At 37.2% G+C, this 14,656-nt stretch overlaps 1 protein-coding gene across 1 annotated transcript; it reads right to left on the reverse strand.

Annotated features, from left to right (window-relative positions):
* Positions 1-14,085: 14,085 nt before the first annotated feature.
* On the reverse strand, positions 14,086-14,289 carry LOC114896565 (cytochrome c oxidase subunit 8C, mitochondrial). The gene has a single exon (XM_029224600.1). The coding sequence runs from the start codon at positions 14,287-14,289 to the stop codon at positions 14,086-14,088; it is 204 nt and encodes a 67-aa protein (XP_029080433.1).
* Positions 14,290-14,656: the final 367 nt, after the last annotated feature.

Raw genomic sequence — 14,656 nt, forward strand, 5'->3', positions numbered from 1 at the left:
TTCATGTCCGCTATATCATATTCACTAGAAATGAGCCAGTAAGTCCAGGCCATATTCAAGGGTAGGGTATTACACAAGGGCTTGAATACCTGTAGGCAGGGGCAATGGAGGGATGAGGTAGGGAACATCTTCAAGGCTGCATACTGCAATAGTTTTGTCCGTAATATTGAGTTAAATATTACCCCCAATTGCAAGGTTTTTACCAAAGATGTTATATACTTTACGTCTTAAAGAAGAAATTACAAATCTTGAATGAATGGACGACTTTCTCAATGTATCTTGTAAGTTATAATTTAGCAGACTCTAATTAGATGTTGGTGAAGTTATCTTTTCTAGGTAACTTCATTTTAGGTCTTGTTTTGTATATGTATGCACTGTGAAAAAAGATCACTACTTAAAACATTATGATTTTATTAAACATGTATTTTGTATTGATTTTCCAATGTAAGAATTTCAATAATACTTGGCTTGTGCTCTCATGCTGTCACATCTTCTCATGTTGTGTTCATGTTTATAAACTAAATTTTCTTGATGTATAAGAATTTATATTCCACTCCACCCCAGTTCTGAGAAAACATCCTGTATCAGTCAGGGTCCAGTAAAAAAAAACAAAACACAGAGATTTAATACAGGCATATGTTTTCATAGATGGAGCCCAACAGAGGATAAAAGGATCCTAAGGGAAGCCAGAGAATCAAAATTGCATAAAGGCCCCACCGTTATTTGAGCAGGGAAACCAAAGGGAAGAAGTTATATCACCTGAGTCTAGGAATCCTGACTCTGATGCTCACACCTGTGATGAAGGGCTGTGATTGATGGAGTATAGAGAGCAGAGGAGGGGTGGGTACAAATTGGTGCTTCTGAAGCTCTAACGCCTCAGTTCATGTTTCTGGGCTGTTATGCATACTCCAGAGGGAGTGACACATGACTGCTGGGTGTGTCAAAAGATGCTGGAATCTGAACTTAACTTTCCTAACCAGAGAGAGGTCAACCAGACCAATGAGCTGGAAGCTCTTCTCCTCATTCCAGCTTTCTAATCTTCTACCAGTGATTACTACTAGGAGAGAGTAACTCTCAGCTGGTAAAGGAATTGGCTAAATATAGTTTGCAGATTTCCTACCCCAGCATCACTGAGCAGAGGATAGAAGGGTAGTCTTGACACCAAGAAACTAAAGGTCAGTAAGTGCTCCCTAACAGAAAGTGTAGTGCTTTGAGGTTAATAATGACCTGACCACAGATAAAGTTCTGTGAGCTCTTAAAATGTCATAATGTTTATTTTCAGGTTGATATTAAGAGCCTTGGTTCATTTAAGTAGTGGTATAACAAAATTGTCTGCAATTGATCCAAAATCTCAGAAACAGAATGGAGAAAATACAAGAAATATTTAACGAGGATCTAGAAGAACTAAAGAGCAAACAGCAGTGATGAACAGCACAATTACTGAAATTAAAATACTCTAGAAGTAACCAATAGCAGAATAACTGAGGCAGAAGAACAGATAAGTGAGCTGGGAGATAAAATGGTTACTACAAGCAACTATATGTCAATAAAATGGACAACCTGGAAGAAATGGACAAATTCTTAGAAAAGCACAACCTTCTGAGACTGAACCAGGAAGAAATAAAAAATATACACAGACCAATCGCAAGCACTGAAATTGAAACTGTGACTAAAAATCTTCCAACAAACAAAAGCCCAGGACCAGATGGCTTCACAGATGGCAAATTCCATCAAACATTTAGAGAAGAGCTAACACCTATCCTTCTCAAACTCTTCCCAAAAATTGCAGAGGGAGGAACACTCCCAAACTCATTCTACACGGCCACCATCACCCTGATACCAAAACCAGACAAAGATGTCACAAAGAAAGTAAACTACAGGCCAATATCACTGATGAACATAGATGCAAAAATCCTCAACAAAATACTAGCAAACAGAATCCAACAGCACATTAAAAGGATCATACACGATGATCAAGTGGGGTTTATCCCAGGAAAGCAAGGAATCTTCAATAAATGCAAATCAATCAATGTGATACACAGTATCAAAAAAATGAAGGATAAAAACCATATGATAATCTCAGTAGATGCAGAAAAAGCTTTTTATAAAATTCAACACCCATTTATGATAAAAACTCTCCAGAAAACAGGCATAGAGGGAACCTACCTCAACATAATAAAAACCATATATGACAAACCCACAGCCAAGATTGTTCTCAATGGTGAAAAACTGAAACCATTTCCTCTCAGATCACGACAAAGACAAGGTTGCCCACACTCACCATTATTATTCACATAGTTTTGGAAGTTTTAGCCACAGCAGTCAGAGAAGAAAAAGAAATAAAAGGAATCCAAATTGGAAAAGAAGAAGTAAAGCTGTCAATGTAGAGAATCCTAAAGATGCTATTAGAAAATTACTAGAGCTAAGCAATGAATTTGGTAAAGTAGCAGGATACAAAATTAATGCACAAAAGTCTCTTGCATTACTATACACTAATGATGAAAAATCTGAAAGAGAAATTAAGGAAACACTCCCATTTACGACTGCAACAAAAGAATAAAATATCTAGGAATAACCCTACCTAAGGAGACAAAAGACCTGTATTCAGAAAACTATAAGACACTGATGAAAGAAATTAAAGATGATACAAATAGATGGAGAGATATACCATGTTCTTGGATGGGAAGAATCAACATTGTGAAAATGACTATACTACCCAAAGCAATCTACAGATTCAGTGCAATCCCTATCAAACTACCAATGACATTTTTCACAGAACTAGAACAAAAAATTTCACAATTTGTATGGAAATAAAAAAGACCTCGAATAGCCAAAGTAATCTTGAGAAAGAAAAACGGAGCTGGAGGAATCAGGCTCCCGGACTTCAGACTATACTACAAAGCTACAGTAATCAAGACAGTATGGTACTGGCACAAAAACAGAAATATAGATCAATGGAACAGGATAGAAAGCCCAGAGATAAACCCATACACCTATGGTCACCTTATGTTTGATAAAGGAGGCAAGAGTATACAATGGAGGAAAAACTCCCTCTTCAATAAGTGGTGCTGGGAAAACTGGACAGCTACATGTAAAAGAATGAAATTAGAACACTTCCGAACACCATACACAAAAATAAACTAAAAATGGATTAAAGACCTAAATGTAAGGCCAGAAACTATCAAACTCTTAGAGGAAAACATAGGCAGAACACTCTATAACATAAATCACAGCAAGATCCTTTTTGACCCACCTCCTAGAGAAATGGAAATAAAAACAAAAGTAAACAAATGGGACCAAATGAAACCTAAAAGCTTTTGCACAGCAAAGGAATCCATAAACAAGATGAAAAGACAACCCTCAGAATGGGAGAAAATATTTGCAAAGGAAGCCACTGACAAAGGATTAATCTCCAAAATATACAAGCAGCTCATGCAGCTCAATATCAAAAGAACAAACAACTCAATCCAAAAATGGGCAGAAAATCTAAATAGACATTTCTCCAAAGAAGATATACAGATTGCCAACAAACACATGAAAGGATGCTCAACATCACTATTATTAGAGAAATGCAAATCAAAACTACAATTAAGTATCACCTCACACCTGTCAGAATGGCAATCATCAAAAAATCTACAAACTATAAATACTAGAGGGGGTGTGCTGAAAAGGGAAACCTCTTGCACTGTTGGTGGGAATGTAAATTGATACAGCCACTATGGAGAACAGTATGGAGGTTCCTTAAAAAACTGAAAATAGAGCTACCATATGACCCAGCAATCCCACTACTGGGCATATACCCTGAGAAAACCATAATTCAAAAAGAGTCATGTACCACAATGTTCATTGCAGCTCTGTTTACAATAGCCAGGACATGGAAGCAACCTAAGTTGAGAGATGAATGGATAAAGAAGATGTGGCACATATATACAATGGAATATTACTCAGCCATAAAAAGAAACAAAATTGAGTTATTTGTAGTGAGTTGGATGGACCTTGAGTCTGTCATACAGAGTGAAGTAAGTCAGAAAGAGAAAGACAAATACCGTATGCTAACACATATGCTAACACATATATATGGAATCTAAAAAGAAAAAGTTCTGAAGAACCTAGGGGCAGGACAGGAATAAAGACACAGACATAGAAAATGGACTTGAGGACATGGGGAGGGAGAAGGGTAAGCTGGGACGAAGTGAGAGAGTAACATTGACATATATACACTACCAAATGTATAACAGATAGCTAGTGGGAAGCAGCTGTATAGCACAGGGAGATCAGCTCGGTGCTTTGTGACCACCCAGAGGGGTGGGATAATGAGGGTGGGAGGGAGATGCAAGAAGGAGGCATTATGGAGATATATGTATACATATAGCTGATTCACTCTGTTTTACAGCAGAAACTAACACAACGTTGTAAAGCAATTATACTCCAATAAAGATGTTAAAGGAAAAAATAAATAAATAAAAGAAAAGCCTTGGTCAACCTGGCAAGGGGCTCTCAGGAGTGTTGCCCATCAGATGATACCCAGTTGGGTCAAAAGGGCAAGGCCCTTGTCTCCTTATCTCTTTCAGTCTGGATACAGGTTTCCTGGGAAGGGCATGAAGTTGGGTGAGGTTAGGTGTTTGCAGCTGCGGCAGGCTCTGAAGAACTTACGAGCTGGAAGCTGTCTGCCAACTTTCCTCTCCACTGTTATGCAGTCAGCCTTCCTGGTGGGAGATCTGGTGGTACATCTCTATATTTACCAAAAATGTTGAAATAGTATTTCTTCACTGTGGACGATTGTTAAGTTTTTAAAAATTTCAATTAAATTAATGTAGTGTCCAATATTCAAACAAAATACAAATTATAGAACCACAGTTCCTCACACAACCATAAAACACAATGGAAAGAAAATAAAATGAATGTGATATCTCTGTGTCCTCATATTGTTCTGAAATAATTGTGCAAAGCTATTTTACAAAAATAATACAGGATGCAATTAAGGATGTTAGAGCTCTTTTGAAGGATATAGACATAAAGTCCAGGTATAATGGGTAAAATTTATGATTCAATTACCCCAAATATTCAGTTTCTTCATTGCAAATATATACTGTTCAAACCATGTTTGGTCTAATTATGAATTCATACTGAAACCAAAAATAAACTCATTGATGAATTATAACATATTTCAACATTAATATTGAAGTATATTTAAATATACTGTATCCTCAGATTCATTTTGGAATCTACATATATTTTTAAGCATTAAAACTTTCTGTTTACATATATCCAAAACCATAAAAATAGTTTTTTATTCAGAAGGTAACTAGCAGGGGGTTATCATTTTGAGAAATGAATTAATTATTTACTATGTAAAATGATCCTTTTTGTTTTAAAATCTAAAGAGAATGAATTAGACTTTTTGTTTACTTCACTTTGCAAATCCTATTACTGCTGGGTATACAGCTCAGGTGCTATTTTGCAAGGGCCATTCTCAACTAGTCATCTCCAGCTCCATGACTTAGTAATAAGCTTATTCAAAAGTTGCTGCGAAAACTCTGATGTTCAGATTAAAAGATGCAAAGTCTAAAATAATGTTAAACCTGGCTGAAATAGGTGACAAATCTAAGGAAACCTATTATATAAGAATGTCCCATTCTTCACAATGTTCACTTTGAGGACTAAAAGTGACTCCTTAGAGATCTGAAGCTAATCTTCACCTAAGAAATGATGTGCTTTGAACACAAAGGAACAGATATGCTATACTGTTGCCAATTCTACAAGATTTCTTTATGTGAATATTTTATATTGCAATACCAAATGAAGCAATTCAATTTTTATAAGAATTTTGGTATTATTTATTATACCACATGTGTATTTAAATCATTAGAATATATTAATATGGCAAGATTATTTTAGGATTGATATTTTCCCAACAATATTTATAAGTCCATTCCAGTTATATTTAAATATGTATATGTAAATATGAGTTTATGTATGCTTTTGGAACAATGGGTCTTATGCTTTTGGATATGGACATGTATGGATGGTTTGAATATGATGTATGTGGGAATGAGAGAAGATGGGAGGTGTCTGTAAGTGGATCAGTGTTTACGTAGTTGATATAGTTATTTTTAACACTGTCCCCTATGCCTATAATTATCCATATTTATGCATGTCTGCATGGGAGTGTTTGTGTGATTTTTAAATCAAATTCTATAACATTCATAGATTTAAATTAATGTTTGTATTTATAGAATTATAGTAGATTTAAATATAACATTTATAGGTTTAAATTGTATTTAACAGGTATAGTGACAAGTTTTAAAATCATTGTGCTTGTCTGTATGTTTATTTGAAACATTGAAGGAGATTGAAAAGAAGCCTGATTTATTAGATGTAAAAGAGTTTTTCAAACATTTGGAAGTAGGTATTGCAAATGGTTGAGAGAAATAGATTAAATTTTCAGATGTAGTTTGAAATGTCTTACAGAATTGATAAAATTAAGTTTGTAAACATTACTAGATATTTAGGGAAATTTACTCATGGAAATGAAAATGAAAATGAATTGGGCATTAAATTTGATTCCACTTATCTAAGGTTTCTAAAATAGTCAAACTCATAGAAACAGAGAGTAGAATAGTGGTTGCCAGGGGCTGGGGGGTTGAGGGAAATGGAGAGCTGTTGTTCAATGGATGCAAAGTTTCTGTTATGCTAGGTGAGTAAATTCTAGAAATCTGCTGTATAATAGTGCCTATGGCTAACAATAAGGCTGGTGCACTCCAAAATTTGTTAGGAAGGTATACCTCATGTTAAGTGTTCTTACTGAAAAATTAAACAACAATAAAGGGACACAAGAAAACTTTGGGAGGTGTTGGATATGTCTACTACCTTGATTATACTGATGGCATCACAGATGTTTGCTTGTGTCTAAACCCATCAAATGGCATATTTAAATATGTGTAGTTTTTTGTATACCTCAGTAAAGTTGTTAAAAAAACAAATTTTCCAAATAAAGTTATTTAATGATAACCCACATTACTATATTTAAAATTGAATACACCAGATTATAAACTGTGTTTAGGAGTTTAAAAGGAAAATAGATTTTTAAATTTGTAAGCTGAATAAATTGAGAACTAAAGAAAATACAAGCAACCATAAAAGTTTTTTACCAAACACAGATACCACACCTCCCCCCCCCCCCCCCCCCCCCCACAATACCATAATCTCAAATAATGAGTAGGTAGAAAGCCTGGAAAAATCCTCAAACAACCACAGCTGTGATCAGATGAAAGGTGATTTCTTTGTCTATAAATGGTTTCTTTTTCCTCGCAGGCTCTCCCCAGCCCCTATCTTGGATAGCAGGCAAAGGAAAATCAACAAAAGAGCTAGACTTAGTATAGATAAGTGATTCAAGAATCTTTTAAGGAAACATTCAGTCTCTCTAGGTAAAATGCTTGGTCTCTCAGGCTTCTCAGACTTTGTCTACAAATGACGAGAGGTGTGTGGAAATATGGTTTATGGGATCTCTTATTAAGGTGAGGCACAGAACACTTCTGTCGTTCGTATCCTCTGGTCACTGCCCGGATAGCCTTTGCAACAAAAGTCCATGCCAGAGTAACAAAGAACCTGATCTCCGTGTCTTAAAAAGTGCCCACTGACAGCGCTTGTCCCTCTCAGGCTTCCTTTCATCCTGAGTGGAAGAGGAGCCCTCTCTACTTCTCTGTCAGATTTTTCTTCAGGCACCTGCTTTTTGGGACCCTGCTATTTCAGGGTCCCTGACTACAGACTTGACTCTGAACCAGTCATGTCCACATCACATGGGACTCATGGGAGGCTCTGTTATATAAACAAGGCAAAGATGGCCTCTGTCTATTGGCCCTATGGTGATTATTTCTTCATAGCAGACTGGGGCCCATTAGCTCCAAAGCCCACAGGCACCAAACTCAGATTTTTTAGATTAGGCCATTTAGAGACTGTTTGCTTTGCATACCCTGCAAAACTGCACTCAACACCTGCTAGCCATCTGTATGATAAACCTCAGTCTATAAAAGACCTCAGATTGCTGCTGTCCTTCAGAGTGTCTGACCCAGAGGCTCACCACTGTGCTGCTGAGCAAAATCACCTACACTGACACAATTCTACTAGTTAAGTTACAATTTAAAATATTCTTTTAGAGCCACATGATGTTTGGTCAATCAAATCATTTTTCTCTTTCTTCAATAATAAGGATAAGAACTCATATTTATTAAATGCTTGTTAAATTGCAGGCATTTTCCTAAGTATTTTATATATATTGACTTAATTCTCAACAACAAAAACATCAACTTTGCTGTAGGTCCTAGCATTATTCCAATTTAAAGATGAAGAAACTGAATCACAGGGAGGTTAAGTAATTTGTCCAAGGTCACAGAACCAAGATTCAAACTGAGGCGTACTTATCTTAGATCCTTACAACCTTGCTTTCATTGAATTTCACTTTCCCAGGCCCTCATCTTTCATTAAAATTATAGCAAGACAAACAGAAAACAAAAACCAAAGCAAAACAATACCCTCTATTTACTTCTGTTTTAAAAATTCTCTCCAAAAGAGTTCTCGTTATATCACCTTAGATGAACAAGGCAAATATAATAGCTGGTCTTCTTTTATACATACAACATATGTGTATTATATAATATACTCTAGATAGATAGATAAATAAATGAATGGATGATATATATGGGGGAAAGGTGGGGGAGACATTGACAAAGATAATGATCTTTCTTCTGTCTTGCCTCCCTATAGTTCATGCTGCTAAGAGTAGCCAGTATGATACTTTCAAAATCAAATCAAATCATTGCTCTGCTCAAAGCATGTCATGGTTTCCATTTCACCAATATGGCCTTGTTGTTTTTGGAACATGCTAAGAATGCATTGACATGTATGTGACACTTCAGAAAGTTCCTTCTATCAAACACACTCTTCTACCCTTCCCTGTGACTTTTCCCCTATCTATTTTCAGGTCTATGTTCAAAAGTTACTGTGTAGAAGTTCTTCTTGGACTATTCTATATATAGAACACTTCTCTCTGCAGTATCGCTAACTCTTACTTTGCCCTAATCTTCTTTATAGCATTTGTATGGCTCCATAATGCAACTATAAAACCAGGGACCGTGTCTATTTGGCTTACTGTTGTATCCCCAGTGTTTAAAATAGTGACTAGACAGTTTTCAGCACTCAATACTTATTTCTTATGTGAATAATATATTTATAGCTAACTTTGAAGAGATATTAAATAAGGTGCTAGGTGTTATGTTTAAGTGGTTTAAATATATGCTACATAACCATGACAAGAATTTCATGTTATAGAGAGAAACAACCAGCTTATAAGTGGCAGAGATAGGACTTGATCTGAGGCAGTCTTGTTTTAGAGACTACACTATTTATCATCATATCAAACTACCAGACTATGAGAAATTTCTTTTAGTGTTTAAAACATTATTCCCTTCTTTGAGGTTTCGGTATTGTTCATTCTTTCAATTAAAGAGAGCAAATGCAATTAACGTTTATTTTTACCCTGGCTGAGAGACAGTTTAAAATTTGGTTTGTTCTCCAGTCATTAATTTTACCAATGCCTTGGAATATATGCCTGTTCTAAATACTACTCCAAGATTTTTTCTGGAAAAAAATGTGGTAAATTAAAAAATTATAATTTGCCTTTAGGATCTCTAATCTGCTGATCTTGTGTTATGCCTTATTTGTGACTTGCATTGCATTCACTGTCTTCTGGGAAACTCCAGGCTTTGATTTTTCCTCCTCAGTATCTTATAGCACATTCATGGTTATTTCACTTAATTTTGTGCTTTGTGAACACTTTTCCTACTTTACAATGTAATTTTAATTCTAATTACATATTTAATGTTACTTTCAATTCCACGTATAAACTCCAGACAAAAATGCAAAAGAATATATGTTACTTGGGCTTTATTCAGGAGTTGACAGTATAAGTTGGTCATAAAATTCTGCACTCATTTTTTACTGCTTTCTCACTGAGAAATTGAATATATAAATGGACAATAGCCAAAGTGTTACCAACCTAGGTCCTTGGACTCCTTAATCAAATAGAAATTGATAGAGGTCAGACGAGAAACTTAAGCAAGGCTTTACTGGGACTCCTGCTTCAGCAAGAGGGAGTGAAAACAAGTAACAGGTGCCCTTGCTTGCTCCCCCAGGGTAGGGCAAGCTGGTTCCTTAAATGTGGTGAGAGTAGGGGCAGATGGGTGGGTGAGCCGGAAGGGTGGCTTAGGTGGTCTGCGTACCCCCTTGGTGGTGCTGTGTGCAGGGATCATGTGCAGCACCCTGCTTTTGCTCCTGGAACCTCAGACGTGTCAGTTGGTTTTTGGCCTTTTTCTATCTTACTGTTCATAATTTGCCCCAACTGTGCATGCATGCAGTTATTTTTAATCCCTTATAGTTTATTTGTATTCTGTTGCTCAAGAAGGAGACGTCTGTCCAGGTGCAAGCACTCCAGTAAAGGGTCCCAGTCCCAGCCTATCTCAAAACCATATATAAAAGTAGAATTCTGACCCTCAACCTGCAGCAACCAGTCCAGGAAGCTAAACAACAGCCTCAGTAGCCATTGACCCAAAACAGCCAGGACTTGATCAGTAACGGAGGCTTCTCTAATTTTTGCCCCTGCTTCCAACTTAGGATCAACCAGAGAAAGCCAAGTGTGCTCCCCTAACCAATCGTATAGGTTGCTCCACTTCTAGTCTGCTTACGGCTTCTCCAGGGCAACAGCCTCCAATCAGAGGATACTGAAGCCTTCCTTTTTTTTTCTTTCCATATAAAGCTTTCCCATTCATCTGTCTGCCTTTGAGTCTCTGCCAACAAAAGGGTTGATGGCTGACTCCCTTGCTATAGCAAGCTCTGAATAAATCTCATTTACTCATTCTCATTTGGGTTGTCTTAGTTTATTTCCACAGTTCCTTTATCAGTACCCTGACAAATTTATTTTAATTGCTTCTAGAGTATGTGTTCCTAATCTTATATTTAAAATGTAGACTTTCACGTATTTATACACTGTATTCATGAACAACCATTCTTGAGACTGTAACTATGGAGAGAGTGGCAGTCAAGGACAAAGCCCCCCACTTCTGGGCGAGCCATGTTCATATGCATATCAGCATTCCTAAAGTAGGTGCCGCCATTCAGAGCCCACAGCTGAGGCACATTTTAGGCGCCTCAGCTGAAACCTTCTTGCTAAAATATTTGCTCCACTCTGACTCAGCACTTTTTCACTCCTACCACATCTCCCTCCCCCTGCTCCTGGCCACCTGGGTCTATAAAAGGCAGGAGGGTTTCTTTTTTTTCTTTCTTTCTTTTTCAGGATCCTCAGCCTTGAGATGATTTCCCCCACTGTGCTGCATATCATCTGACTGACCCTCTGCCGGTACCCTTCCATGGGGAAAAATGGAACATTGGCTAGCCTGTACTTTTCTTTTTCTTTGCTTCTTGCCTGCACTATCGCAGTATCATGGGGAAAATTGTGTCCCTGAACAATTCATATTGAGGTAACCTCCAGTACCTCAGAATGTGACTGTATTTGGAAATATGGACTTAAAGAGGTAATAAGTTTAAATGAGGTCATTGGCATGGACTCTAATGCAGTATGACTGGTGTCCTTATAAGAAGAGAATTTTAGGACAAAGACACACAGAGGGAAGATCATGTGAAGACATAGGGAGAAGATGGTTATCTACAAGCCCAGGAGAGAGGCCTCAGAAGAAACAACCCTGCTGACATCTTGATCTCTAGCCTCTAGAACTGTAAGTTTAAACCACCCAGTCTGTGGTATGGTTTAGGCAGTTATGGCAGTCCTAACAAACATACACAGTAAGTGAACAAAGCCTGGATTGTTACTTTTGGTTTGGCTCATTGTCGGTAATCTACCATCTTGACACCTGGCAGCTCAACAGTTTTTCTCTTCATTGTATAATGTTTTTTGCAGAGTACTTTAAAAAGAAAAATTGTATTTGGCTGCGCCGGGTCTTAGTTGAGGCATGTGGGATCTTTTAATTGAGGCATGTGGGATCCACTTCCCTGACCAGGGATGGAACTGGGTCCCCTGCATTGGGAGTGTGGAGTCTTAACTACTGGACAACCGGGGAAGTCCTTGAAGAACACTTTTTTTTTTTTTTTTTTCGGTACGCGGGCCTCTCACTGTTGTGGCCTCTCCCCTTGTGGAGCACAGGCTCCGGACGCGCAGGCTCAGCGGCCATGGCTCACGGGCCCAGCCGCTCCGCGGCATGTGGGATCTTCCCGGACCGGGGCACAAACCCGTGTCCCCTGCATCAGCAGGCGGACTCTCAACCACTGCGCCACCAGGGAAGCCCAAGAACGCTTTTTTTAATGAAGTCGCAGTTTACAATTTTTTCTTTTATGTTCCATGTTTTGTTAATTTATCTAAAAAATCTTTGTTAGATTACAAATAAACTGTTTTCTTTAAGAAATTTTATCATTTTTAGTTGAATATTTAGGTAGGCTTTTCATTTTGAGTTCATTTTTTCTTCATGGCATGAGAAAAGGGAGAATGTTCAATCTTTATGCATACAGATTAAATTGCTTTGGCATCTTTGTCAGAAACAAATTGACCCTATATATGTGGCCTATTTCTGGATGTTCCATTTTGTTACATTGATGTATATTATCTTTTCACTAATACCAAACAGTTTTGATTTTGTAGCTTTATTCTCAAAATTAGGTGGAATAAGTCTTCCAGATTTTTCTTTTTATTCAAAATTATTTTTGAATCAGCTTGTCGATTTGTATAATTGGAATTGTATTTAATGCATAGTTGAAATGGGAGGTGTTACTATCTTAAAAATACTAAGTGTTTCAGTCCATGAGTATTGAATATTTCTCCACCTAGTAGTCTTTTATTTTCTATCATTAACGATATGTAATTTACATTGTTGAGAAATAGTGCATCTTTTGTTAGACTTTTCATGAATATTTTATTTTGTGTATAGTGAATGGAAATTTAAATATTTTATTTTTTTAATTGTTGCCACTAGTTAACAAAAGTACAACTGATTTTGGTATTTTAATCTTTTATCCTTGAATTTTGCCGTATTAATTCATAAATATTAGTAGTTTTTTTGTGGATTCCATGGAATTTTCTATTTAAACAATCATACTATCTGCAAAAGGTTTACTTCTTATTTTCCTGGCTTTATCTTTTATTGATTTTTTTTGCCTTATTGCAATGGCTAGGGCCTTCAGAACAATGTTGAACAGGAATGTTGAAAGTGGGAATCATTACCCTTTTCCTGATTACACAGGGTAAATATTCAGGTTTCCTTCATTATTGAAGATCTAGGCTGTAGATTTTTTTTTAGATTCATTTGATCAGATTGAGGAAGTTTCCTATTTTTTAACAGCCTTGTTGAGTTATCATTTATATGTATGCTGCATGTATTTAATGTGTACAGTTTGATGAATTGGGACATATGCACACACCTTTATACACCTTTGATACCATCACCACAATCAAGGTAATATACATAGCAATACCTTCCAGAGTTTTCTTGTTTATTTATTTATTGTGATGAGATCTTAACATGAGATCTACCCTCTTAAATTTTTAAGAGCACAATACTGTATTGTAAACTATATGTACTATGTTGTGCAGCATACATTCTAGAATTTATTCATCCAGTGTAACTGAAATTTTATGCCCATTAAATAACAATTCCCCATTTTCTCCATCCCCCCCAGCCCCTGGCAAACACTGTTGTATTCTTTGCTTTTGAGAATTTGACTCTGTGTGTGTGTGTGTGTGGTATCAATATAAGACACCTCTCTCTCTCTCTTTTTTTTTACCAAGCATGAACAACTGCCTCAATTTTATTTAACATTTTTAAATGACTATACAACTTTCTATAATACACAATACAAAAAAAGTGCAAAATATTTACCATAAGCATGTGGTTATGAAAGTGAATACCCACAGCGGTTGCATCATCAACCGAACTAAGCACTTTTACTCATTTAAAGAAGCCACAGCGTTTTCTGAAAGTTTGTTGGACGTTAACAGCTGCTCTACATCTTCTCCCACTACCGTCTTCAGAACTGGTTCATATTGCTTAGCACATAACCACTGGGGGTTAAGAAGGTGGTAAAAAACACCATGAGGGCAATAGCCACCTCTACGGTCGACGCGGGGCACTGGCGGGGAGGCTCCAAGTGGGCCAGGCGCTGACCAGGCTGCAGGACCAGCAGGGTCACATGGCAGCTCGGAAGTAGGCAGAGAACCGGCAGGCGCGGCATGACTCGTTGGCTGAGGCACAGCAAGGCGAAGACGCGAGGCGAGGTGAGGTGAAGTGAAGTGATGCGAGGCGAGGTTTTTTGACATAAGATCTGAGATCTGTAGTTAGCAAACTGGAGATGCAGGAGAGCCAGCTAGTGGTGTAAGTTCCAGACTGAGCTTGAATGCAGGAGAATACTGATGTCCCAGCTTGAAGACAGTCAAGCAGTTAGAAATAAGTTTTCTTATTGAGTCTTTTAGTCTATTCATTCCTTCAATGGGTTGGTTGAGGCCCATTCACATTGGGGAGGACAGTCTGCTTTACTTGTTTTTATCAATTCAAATGTTAATCTCATCTAGAAACACCCTCACAGACCCATAAATATGTTT

The sequence above is a fragment of the Monodon monoceros genome, unplaced genomic scaffold, assembly GCF_005190385.1.
Source record: "Monodon monoceros isolate NGI ecotype Baffin Bay Population unplaced genomic scaffold, NGI_Narwhal_1 Super_Scaffold_16, whole genome shotgun sequence".
In the NCBI taxonomy this organism is placed as follows: domain Eukaryota; kingdom Metazoa; phylum Chordata; class Mammalia; order Artiodactyla; family Monodontidae; genus Monodon; species Monodon monoceros.